Below are 14,952 nucleotides of genomic sequence, written 5' to 3' on the forward strand. Positions count from 1 at the left end.
ACAACAACCAGTGATATAGATGCACCACGAAAATTGGTTTAATTCCTAAGAATAAGCCAAGGGTTGGGTTATCTAGGAGATGGGCATTTGATTTTTATGAGCTAACCTTGCAATGGGCATCCAATGGGCAGGCCTAGACACCCTACGCCCTAGACTAGAGATACAAAGGTTAAAATTGGGTTAATTAATTAGTTTAATTTGGCTTTAAAGATTGAACTACTTTAGTTTTGCTTCCACTTTAGTTAGTTTTGGTCAAATTAAAGTCGGGGTAAAAGAGTAATTTCCCAAAGTGTAACTTGTGGCCTTTCACACTTTCTCCACGATCTGGTTAGAAGAGAGTGTTATTGTTTCTCTGCTTAAAATAAGGGCATGCAATTGGCTCTAATCAGCAACTCCCCCCCGCCTCTCCCCAACCTCCAAAATAAATAAAAATAGATAATACCCTAGTATGGAAGAGTAGAAGACACACTTAGAAATTGTCTTTTGCTGGACATAAACTGTTGGCCGCTGCCTTTTTTATCAATAACAGATATTTCTAGTGTTTAAAGTCTAGACTAGGAGTGCGGCTCCGTACTCAGTGTTTAAAGTCCAAGTATAAGCTTCCTAAAGTTTCAAGCATGGTTTTAGAACTCGCTCTCGCCAGTGATCTTTCTCATTCAAAAAGCCGAGATCTCGACTGAGATAGCAAGATCTTAGTCAAGATATGGGAATTTTTTATGGGCCAACTCGATGGCCCATCTCAGGGGGGGTTTTAAGGTCCAAGTTGGGCTCAAGTTTGGTAGTTAGCCTAATTTTGGCCTTCAACACACTGGTGACCTTATATTTGTGAGAAAACGACCCTTAAGTATGAGTTTTAAGTCAACCCTAAATATGAAATCGAAATGCTGCAGGACTGAGGAATGCAAAGTTATACAACATTTAATATAGAACCTTAAAGGCATATAATTGAAAAGCAAGTGTATCAAATAGCTTAAATGTCATCAGAATTTCATCCATATCAGTATCCCGACTCTCGAGACTAGAATAATAAAATTATACAACCATTAGAAGTTTTATATAAGTCATAACCCATAAGTTCATAAGACAAGAATAGAACAAGATAAAAATTCAATCAAGCCCCAGCTCCACCACCAACTCCAACATGAGCTCCAACACCAAGTCCACCAGCTCCAACAGCATCATGACCAAGACCACGTCATATACCAGCGGCTACACATCAGCCCTCCAACTCCAAGAAGTGGTCTATCATATACTCCTTCACTATATTAGGGACAGCAAAGCAAATGGGTGTGTTACAATAGGCACCAGCCAAATGTTGCTTGAACCGGCCTTTGCCTCCATTGAGGGCCTTGCCCAGTAGTTGCAAGTGATCCTCTAACCAATGGATCCCCAAGACTCTGTGTTGCCAAGCAATATCATTGTCCTCTTTGGTTGAAGATCTACTTGAAATGGGCTTGATTGATCTTCCTTTGGTGTTCTAGATGCGCTAAGAGTAGTTGCAAGTGAAAATCCAGCTAAAATCCGCAAAAAAATGGGGCAAAAATTGAAAATTCCAATGAGATATGGTGAGATCTAGGAAGAGATATAAGATATGGCGAGATCTTGAACAAGTTGTGGGAACTCTCCCTTTACACGGACCCCATATTTGATTACCTTTGCAGCCCCTTTCATCCATCAGGAATCTAATTAAAGCTCCCTCTTCTTGAGATCAATCCTTGCAAGCACCCAAATCTTGAAGCTTAGACCTTAGTAAGAACCACCATCTGGTGTCCACAAAACTGGGGCATCATCCCCATACACCATTACCTAAGTTCCACCCATGAAGATACCTCTCCAAATTCCATGTGTAAACCCTAGAATCCAAAATTCCAAATTTCAGCAAAACCTGGACTCTAATTTCCAGTTTTCAAGTTTGCTCGGATTTGAAAATCTTGGAGTTGGCTCTCAGGTGACGCTAGTCAATCTGAAGCCAGATCACTGAGCATAAGTGAAGTCAAGGGGTATCCTTCTAATAATGTCTAAGAGTAAGCCAACCGCATTTAGTTGGCAGAAGACTGAGCTATTAATGTTGTTGTAGTGGCAAAGAGTAAGCAAGCTACCTTCATTCACTATATTTGTGGTTGAGTCAATTGCTTGTGCTTTGGGAAATCAACTATAGATCTATAATACATAGCAGTCAGGTTCATAATCAGTTAGCCCCATTAAGTGTGACTAACACTCTATATATTATCATGGTGGGAGATCTCGTGAGATATCTCGTTTTTTCACCTTGGCGAGATGAGATGGAGGTCGAGATCTGCGAGTTGGGATATCTCGCTCGAGATCTCGCCATATCTAGCTATATCTAGCCATATCTCGCCATATCTCGCCATATCTCGCTATATCTCGCCCTGGATCTTGCTGGAACTCTCAATTTTTGCCTCTTTTTTTTGTAGATTTTGGCTGGATTTTCACTTACAACTACTCTTAGCACATCTACAACAAGGAAGATCAATCATTCTCTACTTGTCTTATGAATTTATGATTTAATGACTTATATAGAACTTCTAATGGTTGTATAATTATTTTGTTCTTGAAAATTGAGATTGTGATACTCATATGGATGGAATTTTGATAACATTTAAGTTAGTTGATGCATTTGATATACTTGCTTTTCATTTATATGCTTTAAAGGTTCTATATTACATGTTTTATAACATTGCATTCCCTAATCCTACTACATTTCAGTTTCACACTATGGGTAGACTTAGAAATCATACATAGGGTTGTTTCTGACAAATCCAAGGCCACCAACGTGTTCAAAATGCCTTAAATAAGCTAAATACCAAGTTTCAACCCAATTGGGACCCTAAAACCCACCGAGATGGGCCACCGAGTTGACGCCAAAAAATTGTATATCTCGACCGAGATCTCACCTAGATGGTCGAGATCTCTCTTTTTCAAGGTGGTGAGATCTCTCTTGAGAGCGAGATCTTCTACCATGTATATTATCCCAACTCCAACATAAAAGAGTAGCAGTGATAACAGTCACAAACCAACCACTTCTTTTGCCAGATCATCTACCACCTTCTAGGACTTCCAAGTTGCTACAAGAAATCAATGTCAAGAGAGATGCTAACTAGCTAATAAGCAACCTGTAAAACACCAGAGAGCACAAGCCAGAAGAGGGAGCCTGCGATTGTGTATTCCCCCAATTTAAGTTGTAAAAACCAAAACAAATTCAAATTTAGTTCCTTGATTATTGTTGAACTCTGCTCGATAATGTTCAAACAGTACAAAAAATTCAATTCACTGTTAATAGCTCAGAGAAGATGACACAGGAGAATAAGCAACTGTTACCTGCTCGTAAGTAAACGCAATTCTTCTATTGGAGGATGCACTGTCTATCCTCTGTGGATTACCTCTGGAAAGCACAAAACATGATGAGTTTACAAATAGATAATGTCACAAATCAGGCCTGTACCCTGCTTAAAGACAAGAGAAGAGAGAATCTGAGAAGAAGAAAAGAAGGTATTGCAAGCCAGAAGAGAGAGCCTGTGACTGTGTATTCCCTCAATTGCAGGCCTTATATTTATAACAATTTTGTTAAGTTTCCAGCAGCGACACTGTGGACAACTCTGCCCTAATGTCGTGTTTAGTTATCCAGGTTTAATCCTTATACTATGTTAGTTATGACTTGTATTTCTACCTTTAATTGATCAGGGGCAGAGTTGGGCTTGTCCATAGTTGTCAAGGCATTGCCTTGGTTGGTATCACCTTGGTTTCCTTCGCCCCCTCCAATGCCTTGTTGCCTTCACAACTGTGGTTTGTACTTGAGTTCCTTCCATCATAAAAACATAACCAGCGATTAGGAGAAAATTAACCTAATTGCAGGCCTCTTACTTTGGCCTGCAGAAGACTCCCTTCGTTCTTTCTTCTTCTCTAACTCTTTCTTCTTTCTCAGTTCTTAGGCTGGTTACAGGGTCTTGGATTCTAACATGGTATCATAGTCTCGGTACCTAGCTTAAGGAAACCCCAAATCCTTCTCTGCCGATCAGGTTTTCTGGTTTTTTTTTATATCTGGTGTGCAGCCACCCATCACTGCATTACTCATGTAATTTCAAACCTTCTTCTACAACTTATGAAGGATTATTTACCTACCTATTTATACTAAAAAAATCCAGGGATCGTGAAGAGGTATGGCTGCCTATCTACTTCAGATCAAGGCCTCTCCAGCAACTAGTTTCCGTGCAAGCCTGCCTCTTCTTCTGAGGTTCAATCTGTTTTGCATTACTTCTCTGGACTGGTCCTTTTATGTTTTTTTGTCATATGGGCTTTATTTGGATTGCACACTATGCATGTTGCTGCTGCTCCTTATTCTGGTAATGTGATTTTCTGCCACGAACTACCACTGATGCTTCCTCTTTTTTGCTGAAATTTCTTTACTCTGTAATACTCTGCTGGTGCTGCCTGTTATTATCCTGCTGCTTCCATTGATTGCTACTGATGCACGGATCTTTGGAAATAAATTTGCAACTGGTTAATGCTGTCCTGTTTATCAGAATCAACTGCAGCTACTGTTATTTTTTCACACTGATAACTGAGGTCCATTACTGTTTGAGTGCTGCACTGCTATTGATTGGTTACTACTGATCTGAACTTTTTGGCTGCTGACTGAGATCATTGCTGTTCCTTCGGAAAACCCTACACTTACACTCTCTTTTGAGCATCTAAACATTCACATTGCTTCCATTAAACTTCAAGGTAGTTCCAAGTTCCAACTATCTTTTGTGGGCACAAGCTCTCCACGTACACATATTGACCAAAGGGAAATTCATGGTTTTCAAAGCATCCGCCTAGGCAATAAGGCGGTTTTTCAATCTCTTTTTGCAACGATTTGTTGACATGCAGCTTTTCAGTCTCTTTTTTGCCTAATCACTACCACTCTGTTGCCTTGTGCACCTTGATGCCGCCCGGATGCCAAAGTGATGGTTTTTTTGACATTTTTCACATAATAATAAAAAAAAAAATTCTTAATTTTTTTTCCAATCAAATATCATTCTACACAGCCATGGTCGGAGATCTCGAGAAATATCTCGATGTTTTCATAAACCGAGACGAGATCAAGATCTGCGAAATGGGATATATCGCTCGAGATCTCGCCATATCTCACTATATCTCGCCCCAAATCTCGCCATATCTCGTTGGAACTCTTAATTTTTGCCCCATTTTTTTAGGATTCCAGCCAAATTTTCACTTGCAACTACTCTTAGCACATCTACAACATCAAAGGAAGCTCATTCATCCTCTACTTGTCTTATGAACTTATGCATTAATGACTTATATAGAACTTATGCATTAATGACTTATATAGAACTTCTAACGGTTGTATACTTTTATCATTCTATTCTCGAAAGTCAAGATTGTAATACTCATATGGATGGAATCTTGATGACATTTAAGTTATTTGATGTATTTGATACACTTGATTTTCATTTATATGCGTTAATGGTTTTATATTACATGTTATATAACCTTGCATTCTCTAATCCTACAGCATTTTGGTTTCACACTATGGGTAGACTTAGAAATCATACTTAGGGCTGTTTTCTCACAAATCCAAGACCACTAGTGTGTTCAAAAGGCCTTAAATAGGCTAAATACCAAGTTTTAGCCCAATTGGGACCCTAAAACCCACCGAGATGGGCTACCGAGTTTACACCCAAAACATGGCATATCTTGACAGAGATCTCACCGAGATGGTTGAGATCTTGGTTTTTCATGGTAGCAAGATCTACCATGTACACAGCCATATACAAATTTAATAGTTAAGTCATTTTGAAACTGGGAATCAATGAATCATTAGATGGACAAGGCACTTATTTGGCATCACAATATCATGGAGGTAAGTAAAAATGCAAAATTACTACTTTCATTTTCATACTTATAATTTGATATAATTCATAGTGATATGTTATGATGCTTGATGAGATGAACTTATGTTTGTAATCTTTTTTGGATAGTCTTTCATAATTATGATTCTTGAATGCATGTTTTTTTTTTTGTTGAATGTGATTCTTGAATGTTTGTTTAACTTATAATATAAATTTATCAGTTTAAAAGTAGTTGTATTAAAATAATTTGATCCAACCGCTTTGGTGGCCTTATTGCCGCCTAGGTAGAGCCCCAACCACTTTGGTCACCTTGCCGCCTTGATAGGGGGGGCGCTGTGGTGGACAACATCGGGATCATGCCTCATAACAGTGTACCTTTTGTGGCAAATCTAGTCATTTGGTGGAAGCCTACTGGCCAAGCATGGTAAACCTAAATGGGCCCATCAATTAGCTACTCATGCAGTGTCTGATGGTGGTTCTAAATCTTCTAAAGTAGTTCACCCTATCGATACTGCACCAACTACTTCAGTAAGATTAAGCCTAATTAGGGTCCAGTCCAGCAGGGAATTTGGAAAGAAAAAACTCATCCCACTGAGTCTTAAGTTTCTCAATGTTTGTGGAAGGGGCTAAAAGTATTTTAGCTTCTCCATCATGCCTTTGAAAGAACTGTACCAATCCTCCAAAGATTTGCCTGCTCGCTGAAACTGAAGAAGTTTCTCATAAATGTTGTAGATACGACTCATATTTTCTCTCCTAGGAATATGTTTCATTCAAGTCATCACATACTCCTTTAGTCGTAGAGTGAAACATGAAGTTGGCGGCAATATTAGGTTCCATGCTATTCCACAACTAGATCATAGCAACTGCATTAACTTGGACCAAGCATCATAATCTCTATCTTTAGTAGTAGCGGCACCTCAATAAAAGACAATTTTTATTTGGCCAGGAAAGCAACTTGGGCCAACAAGAGGTAGTTGGAACCATAGTTGTCAAGGGATCACCTAGGCGCCTAGTTTGGTCTCGCCTTGGTTTTCTTGGCCCCTTAGACGACTTTCACCTTGGTGCCTTCACTGCCTTGCATGGTCGTCAAGGCGACAAGACGAGGCAAGGCGATAGAGGGCAACGAAAACCAAGGCGACACCAGGTCGCCTTGACCCAAAAATGGGCCTGAGAACCTAGGTGGACACTTTGACTTCCATGGCACCTTGAAAACTATAGTTGGAACTGCCCCTAAGTTTAATTTTAGTAATCTGAATATTCAGTTGCTCAGAAGAAAAGGTATGTGTAGGGTCTTCCATAGGGGCAGCAGTAGTTTCAGTGGCCATTCCAACATATTTCAAAACTCAAAAAATGCAGACCAGCAGTAAGAGAACAGCAGCAGCAAAATAACAAATTAGAAATTTATCAGAAGACACGGCTGAAGTTGATTCTGATAAATAGAACCATGATATAAAAAAGGCAGTGAAAGGGTTTAATCAAGGCAGAGAATGCCTCAGCAGTAGGGCAGTAGTGACTGCAGCAGTATGAGAAGAAATATGCTTACCAGAGTAAGAGCAGCAGCCAGTGTAGTTTGCAGACTAAATAGAATTCATAATCAATCAAAGGGAAAAAAGGCATCCCAGAGAACCATGATAAACCAGACTGATCACCAGAAGGAGATGACTTCTGCTAAATCTATAACCTTAACATATCTTGAACCAAAGTAAATAATAGCAAAACAATTCCACGTCTTCTGGATATTCTGAAGCAATAGTAAAATATGTAGAAATCACTTCATAAACTGTCAAAGGATCTCAAGTACATGGGTAAGGCAGCATAGGTGACTGCTTTTTCTCACCAGGAAAGAAAGATAATTAAAAAACTGAGCATTTCGAGAAAACTTTTTGGGTTCCTCAAGCTAGTTACAGAGGCTTTGATATGATATCTGTAACCAGCATAAGGATAAGAAAGATGAAAAAATCGGAGAAGAAGAAGAAGAGAAGAGAAGCATTGCAATCCAGAGGAGAGAGCCTGCAATTGGGTTGTGTATTCCCCGAACTGCAGGCCTTATCTTCATAATCATCTGGAACCCCATAGATCCCCATGGGGGTTGGTGAAGGGAGGGCCCCACTTGGTAGGTAAAAAAACTCACAACCCCTTGGGGTTATCCTGCATATGGAAGAAGTAGTTAAAGGAATGACTATAGTGATAGTTTGATTCTTCGTCACCATATTAAATAAAATAGGATAGAAAATTGAATATCTTTCTTCGTCTATAAAACAAAAGAAAAAAAGGAATGCGCAAACAATGGGAATTGAACCCGTGAATGGTGGATTCACAATCCACTGCTTTAATCCACTTGGCTACATCTGCCCCCACTCTTTCTAAGAAACTGAATATGAATAGATTTTCTAGCATTCATCATTATTTACTTTAGTTTTTCAGTTTTTCTTCCCCTCATAAACATCAGAAGAATGGCAATCTTATGTGAATAACTTTAAAATGAATATAATGACAGACCAGCCCCTATTAATTCTGGTGGCAAAGCTACATATAATAAACAAAAAGCAGAAAGGCACCCTGATAAGATCCCTCAAATTGAATATGAAATTCAGTATCAAAACAAGACAATTAAAAAAATAATCTGGTTTTAATAGTGCCAATCACCACCTACAATGAATGATGCCCTCAGCTAGAGGCTGCCCTAACACTCATATCAATTACCCAATGCCCTCTTCTCACAACTTTCTCCCCTATTTATTACCCCCAGCAGCAGCCCTCTCTCTTTCTTTCTCCTGCACATGGCCTAATTCCAGAGTCCTAACATTCCTGCCCCCTTAAATTTCACCTTGTCCTCAAGGTGAGGGAAGGTTGTAAACTTGGATTTAACATGCTTGCCACATAACCAAGCCATTTCTGCCCCATTAGGGAAGACCAAATCATCGACCCATTTTGCAAGATGCATCTGGTGGCCAACGTGTAATGCACTCAAAGCAGGTTTCCATATGTCAAATGCTGAAACAGCTAGAGTTGCGGCAGCTGGACTGAGCTTGACATGCTTGATGCAGATGCCTTCACAATCACACTGCACCCAACATTGCAAGCATCACAGCAACCCAACTAGGTTGATTCAGAACCTATGTAAACCTTCAAGCAAATAGAGCAATATTTTCCTTTAGCAAACAACCTACCCCCAGTCACACAGCATGTATAGCCAAGAAACCTCGTGGAAGATAAAATAAAACAATACAACTCAAAAAAAAAACTCAAAAAAAAATGCAGAGTTAGCAGAATACGACAATGGTGAGAATCACACCAGAAAACCAAATGTCCCTCAACATTCACTTCATAGGAGTGAACACAGGTGCAACTTTGAAAATTGAAAGTAGTAGTGTTCTGTAAGTGCAAAAGTGACTAGGAGTGAAGGGCAAATCATAGGGAATACTTACTAAAGATAAATGAAACTCAGAAGTCAGGACTAGCCAGAATGCAAAGTCGGAAATAGGAGTTCAGGAGTTCTCAATTGAGTACTGCATGTCCAATTGATTGATGGATTATATGATTTCTCTCTGTATTAACTATTACATGGCATGTGATTTTCAAAAAATCAGGGAAAGGAAGGGGAAAAATAGTTGTTATGGCAATCACACTTCAGCTGGGAAATTAATTCGAATTTGTTTCACAAATACCCGTTCAACTGTTATAAAAGCATAATTTAGTTCAACTGTATACACAAGGTTTTGTTGAGAGGGGTAAGGGATAGTGAAAATCAATCTGAAGAAAGATTTCACTTACCCTAGACTACCATGCAATTTTACTTCCCCATTCCTTCATCTTTATTTGTTTTATTTCACTTGTGCCAAAAAAAAAAGTACCAGAAAAAGGAACCGCTCTGTAAATTTGCAACTTATACTTGAAAGGGTGTCTTACTTTTCAAAGGCTAACAACCTTTTCCACGCCATCCATTGTTGCTCCTCCTGCAAATGCACACGACAGATTAGAATTTTTTTTTTTTTTTTCTCCTCAAAGGTCAATATCAAAGTATAATAAATATCCTATTCTACCCAAACCAACAGCTCAAGCTCTTCTGACCCCATCTGGAAAACAGATATTTAGCGGAGAATTCCCAGCTCAGCTGTGACTCAATGATCGGTACAGAGGCGACGAGGGGTGCTAAACCGGCCACCCAACCCAGCAGGGCAGGGGCGGGCCGGCCATAGGTTTGAATCCTGCAAGGCATTGTATCCAAGAAAAACCAAATTCTAGCAACACAAAGCATCATAGGAAATTTATCCTCAAGGTTCAGAACCCACCTATGACAAACAACAAAGAACCCAGTAAAGACAATGAAATACTAAGCAGACTATAGATATCTCAGATAGGATCCCCACTAAAAAAAGTTCAACAAAAAATGGGGAGCATTACCAGCTGATCCCACCCACGCAGAATCCGGGAAGGGATGAACCTGGAGTCTCTTCTAACCTCAGGCATTGTTTGCATTTTTTGCATTTTTACAGACTTAAACCAAGGCATTAACCATGGCAGCCAAACCTTCTACCATCCACTAGAAGAACAAGCTACTAAAGTTTCATCCTATGAATGTATTGGAGGGCATTTTGGGAAACAAGAAATAGGCTCAAGATTTAGCACCTCACACTAAATCTCGAGCTGAGGTCTGAAGGTTTTGAGTCCATATTGGCCTCTTCTTTCCCAATTTGAGTTCTAAGTACTAGATCTTTATTATAAATATTGAAGGTATTTCGTTGGAGTTCATCAATCGATTGAGGCTCCTCTCATCCTCAATCTTCTTCTTCTTTCATCTGTCTTCTACAAATCTTCCTTCATTGTCTTCATCTCCACCTTTTTTTCTCTACTCTTATAACCATAATTTACATGGAATTAGAGCCGTAGGTGTTTCTTTACTGTTCGATTTTAAGCATCACTGATACAAAGAACTACTTCTAGAGTAAGAGAAGGAGTTGCACCTGGTAGGATGGTTGGATTCCAGACGTTAGAGGGGACAGCACCTTAAACTGCACTACTGCTGATGTTTTAGTCAAAGATTTGAAGCAGTAGCTCAAGCTGCAACTTTATGAGAAAACTTCGTTGAAGAATGTTGTCTGAGTTCGATCAGTTGTGAAGAGACGCGACTCTTGGCAAGTTTCAATAGAGGTTAGCACCCATCTTTGTGATCTTCTTCAAGGGGAGAATTGTTCAATACTTCAATTCCCTTTTGCATTATTGATGCCGTAGTTGTGTTACTGGAGTTGTGCTGGAATTTCTTCCTTTTTTCTGGTGGAGACTTCTATGCAATTTGGCGGAGAAACCTTCTGCGATTTGGCGAAGAAAAGGTGTTAGGGTTGAGTTCGATCTGTTTATTTGGTTAAACCTGCTGGTTCAGTCCATTTTGGTTCAGCTCACCTTGGTTCCAATACTTCTGGTTCCGTTATTGGTTCTGTGGGCTTAGACTGATGTGGTTCTATTTCTGGTTTGGAGGCTAAATCTGATTTGATTTTTGGTTTGGTTCAAAACTACTAGTTTGATTCTAAATTTTGGTTCAAGTTGTGGTTTAATTTTTGGGTTTCAATTAAGGTGTCTCTCTAGACATAAGAAAGATTAGATCATCATGTCTGAACCTAAGAACCTATTACTGCAATCATGACATCCACAACTCATCATATTTCTGAACAAAAGCTTGAAGGGGCAATCCATTTCTATCAGAGGAAAAAGATAGTACAGGTTGTGTTGATTGGTCGTGGACAACAAGATTGTCTTACTAAGTCCGCTGGGAATGATACATGGAAGACTGTAGATGCCCAAATTTTAGGGCAGATGTTGAGCACTATGGAGAGGAATATTGTTGACTTAGTTACAGATATTGACACAGTGAAGGATTTATGGAACTACCTAAATATATGATATTCTAGCCAGAGTAATTTTTCTTGTATCTATGAGGTTTCAGTATTTCACAAGAATTATATGAGGCTGATAGGAAGGGTAGACCTATGACTCAATATTTTGCCGACCACAAGAAATTCCATTATACCCATTTCACCGGATGTTGTTGAGATGCAAAATTAGTGGGAACAACTTGTGGTCATGGGATCTTTGGGAGGACTTGGGAAAGAATTTGAATCAGTTAGAGCACAAATTTTAGGAGGAGACAAGTACGCTCACTATCTGAGACTTTTTCCTATGTACTTCAGGTGTCCAAAGAAACCACACAAGAGTCTAATTCCTCCATCAATTCTACATTAGCTTCTTTTACTCCAAACCGTGGCTCTGGTGGGGGTCAAGAACTCATATCCGTAGGAATAAAGGGTCAGGTAGAAACCCCAATACTCAGGGCTCCAATGAAACTACTAGGAATGTCAAGATTTGTCATCATTGTGGAAAACTAGCACATATACAAAGATTTTATTGGAAGTGTAGAAATACAATGTTTGGCAGAATGGCTTCATGATCCATGATCTCAAGCCCTCTATTTTTAATTAAGTGGAAAGTAGACTATTACAAGGAAAAGAATTTTACATGAATGCAAACTCTAATTTAACTCCTATACAAACTCTTATTAGACTCCTAATAGAATCCAACACTCCCCCTCAAGTTGAGGCATAAATATTAGTCATGCCCAACTTGCCTACAATAGGAAGGAAATCTCTTTCTTTCAAACCCTTAGTGAAAACATCTGCTACTTGGTCTCCAGATCTTACAAAAGGCATGCAGATAAGCCCTTGTTCCAACTTTCCTTTGACAAAAAACCTATCAATTTCAATGTGCTTAGTTCGATCATGTTGCACTGGATTATTAGCAACACTAATAGCAGACTTGTTGTCACAACATAACATCATAGGGTTTGGAACTTGGACTCCAATATCTTGCAGCAAGCCTTTCAACCATAGTAGCTCACAAACTCCATGAACCATAGCTCTATATTCAGCTTCGGTACTAGATAAAGCTACCACATTCTGTTTCTTACTTCTCCAAGTAACTAGATTACCTCCAACAAAGGTACAATAACCTGAAATTGACTTCCTGTCTGGAGATCCAGCCCAGTTTGCATCAGTGTATGCTTCTACTTTTAGATTATCGGTGGGTGAGAGAAGTATTCCTTTTTCCAGGAGTTCCCTTCAAATACTGTAGTATTATAGTAACAGCCTTCATATGAGTTAAATATGGATCATGCATGAATTGGCTCACTATCCCTACAGCATAAGCGATGTCTGGCCTGGTGTGGGACAAGTAAATAAGCTTCCCTACCAACCTTTGGTATCTTCCTTTGTCCACCGGTTCTCCCTCTTTTTCTTTAAGTTTAGCTCCAGCTTCAATAGGGGTATCAACTGCTTTACACCCCAACATTCCCCACGATAATAGATCTGGGCGTCTTCTTGGGAGGAAACCTATGATCGTCCCTCACCCGAGGTGTCTTCCTAGATCTTTAATTTCAAATTCTCTGCCAAGAAAGTCTTTCAGCTTTTGAATTTCTTCACCATCATTCCCTGTGATGACAATATCGTCTACATAAACAATGAGAAGTGTGATGTTAGTACCTGACTTCTTAACAAATAGTGTATGATCAGCATTGCTTTGCTTGTACCCAATAGAAGTCATTGCCTTCAGAAAGCGTCCAAACCAGCATCTAAGAGACTGTTTTAACCCATATATTGACCTCTTCAACCGACAGACTTTCCCTGTAGTATTGACATCAGAAAAACCATGTGGGATTTCCATATAGACCTCTTCTGCTAACTCCCCATGTAAAAAGGCATTCTTTACGTCTAGTTGGTGCAAGTTCCAGTGTTTGTTCACAGCTATAGACAACAGAACTCTGACAGTATTTAGTTTCACAACAGGGGCAATGGTCTCCTGATAATCAATCCCATAGGTCTGGGTAAAACCCTTTGCAACTAGTCTAGCTTTCAACTTGTTGACTGATCCATCCATATTTTGTTTAACCAAAAATACCCATTTGCAGCCCACTGGTTTTTTTCCTGGAGGAAGTGTAATCAGCTCCCAAGTGTCATTTTTCTTCATTGCCTGCATTTCCTCTACCATAGCTTCCTTTCATCTCTTATCAGCATAGGCTTCCTGCCAACTTTTAGGAACAGATACAGATGATAGAGAGGATATAAAAGCACGGTAGGAGTTAGACAAAGAGTTATAAGAAACATATTTATCTATGGGATGTTGAGTACAAGATCTGACCCCTTTCCTAATAGCAATAGGAAGATCGAAAGAAGATACCTTAAGGGGAACAATATAATCTAATTCTAGAGCAGGAGACTGAAGTGGTAACGTATCACCTTTCTCCACCTGCCTTAGCCGGTTGTATTTCTTCCTCTGATAAGTCTGCACCTCCTTATTCTGGTCAATTTGGTTTTCAAAGACCCCAACAAGTGTGTCTCACAGAGTGGTCTCCCCCTGGCTAGGTTCTTCACATGGTTTAGAAATCGAAGGGGGAGGATTAGAGTCCTCAAGTATACTGGCCGAAGTCTCCCCCTAGTCAGGAAACTCTTCTGGGACTCTTAAGTTGTGTTGGTGTGTGATAGGAAGATCTAGAGTCGGAAAGAACACCTCTCCTCTAGGACTCTCCCCCTGGAGAGGTGTATAGTAAGGGCAAGACTCATTAAAAATTACATCCATGGATACAATGGTTTTCCTGGAAGGAGGATGATAACATTTGTACCCTTTCTGAGTAGCAGAATACCCCAAAAATATGCAGCGTAGGCCGCAGGGAGCCAGCTTACTTTGGTGGGCTGTGATTCTAGCATAACACACACATCCAAAAATCTTTGGGGAATAACAAAAGAAAAGGCTCCCTGAAGAATCTCATTATGACATTTAAAACCAAGTATCCTACTGGGCATCCGATTCATAAGGTAATTAGCAGTGAGAATAGCGTCACTCCAGATTGGTCAGGGACATTCATAGAAGTCATAATGGAACGAGCTATTTCTAAGAGATGCCGATTCTTCCTTTCGGCAACCCCATTTTGGGCAGCTTGTATCAACGCAACTAGTCTGATGTATTATGCCAGAATCAGAGAGATATCTTTGAAATTCACCATCAATATACTCTATGCCATTGTCACTGCAATGGA

General features: G+C 39.6%; 1 protein-coding gene across 1 annotated transcript in view; it reads right to left on the bottom strand.

Annotated features, from left to right (window-relative positions):
* Positions 1–14,952, bottom strand: part of CSTF77 (Tetratricopeptide repeat (TPR)-like superfamily protein) — a 128,149-nt gene that overhangs the window by 80,592 nt on the left and 32,605 nt on the right. Inside the window, exons 9-10 of the mRNA XM_089157150.1 lie at positions 9,783–9,829; positions 3,340–3,403 (exon numbers count right to left, since the gene is read on the bottom strand). Of these exons, the coding sequence (XP_089013276.1) occupies positions 3,340–3,403; positions 9,783–9,829 (111 nt within the window). The remainder of the gene's footprint in view (positions 1–3,339; positions 3,404–9,782; positions 9,830–14,952) is intronic.

The sequence above is a fragment of the Hakea prostrata genome, chromosome 5 (genome assembly GCF_041222555.1).
Source record: "Hakea prostrata isolate BN-2017 chromosome 5, UWA_Hpros_2, whole genome shotgun sequence".
In the NCBI taxonomy this organism is placed as follows: Eukaryota; Viridiplantae; Streptophyta; class Magnoliopsida; order Proteales; family Proteaceae; genus Hakea; species Hakea prostrata.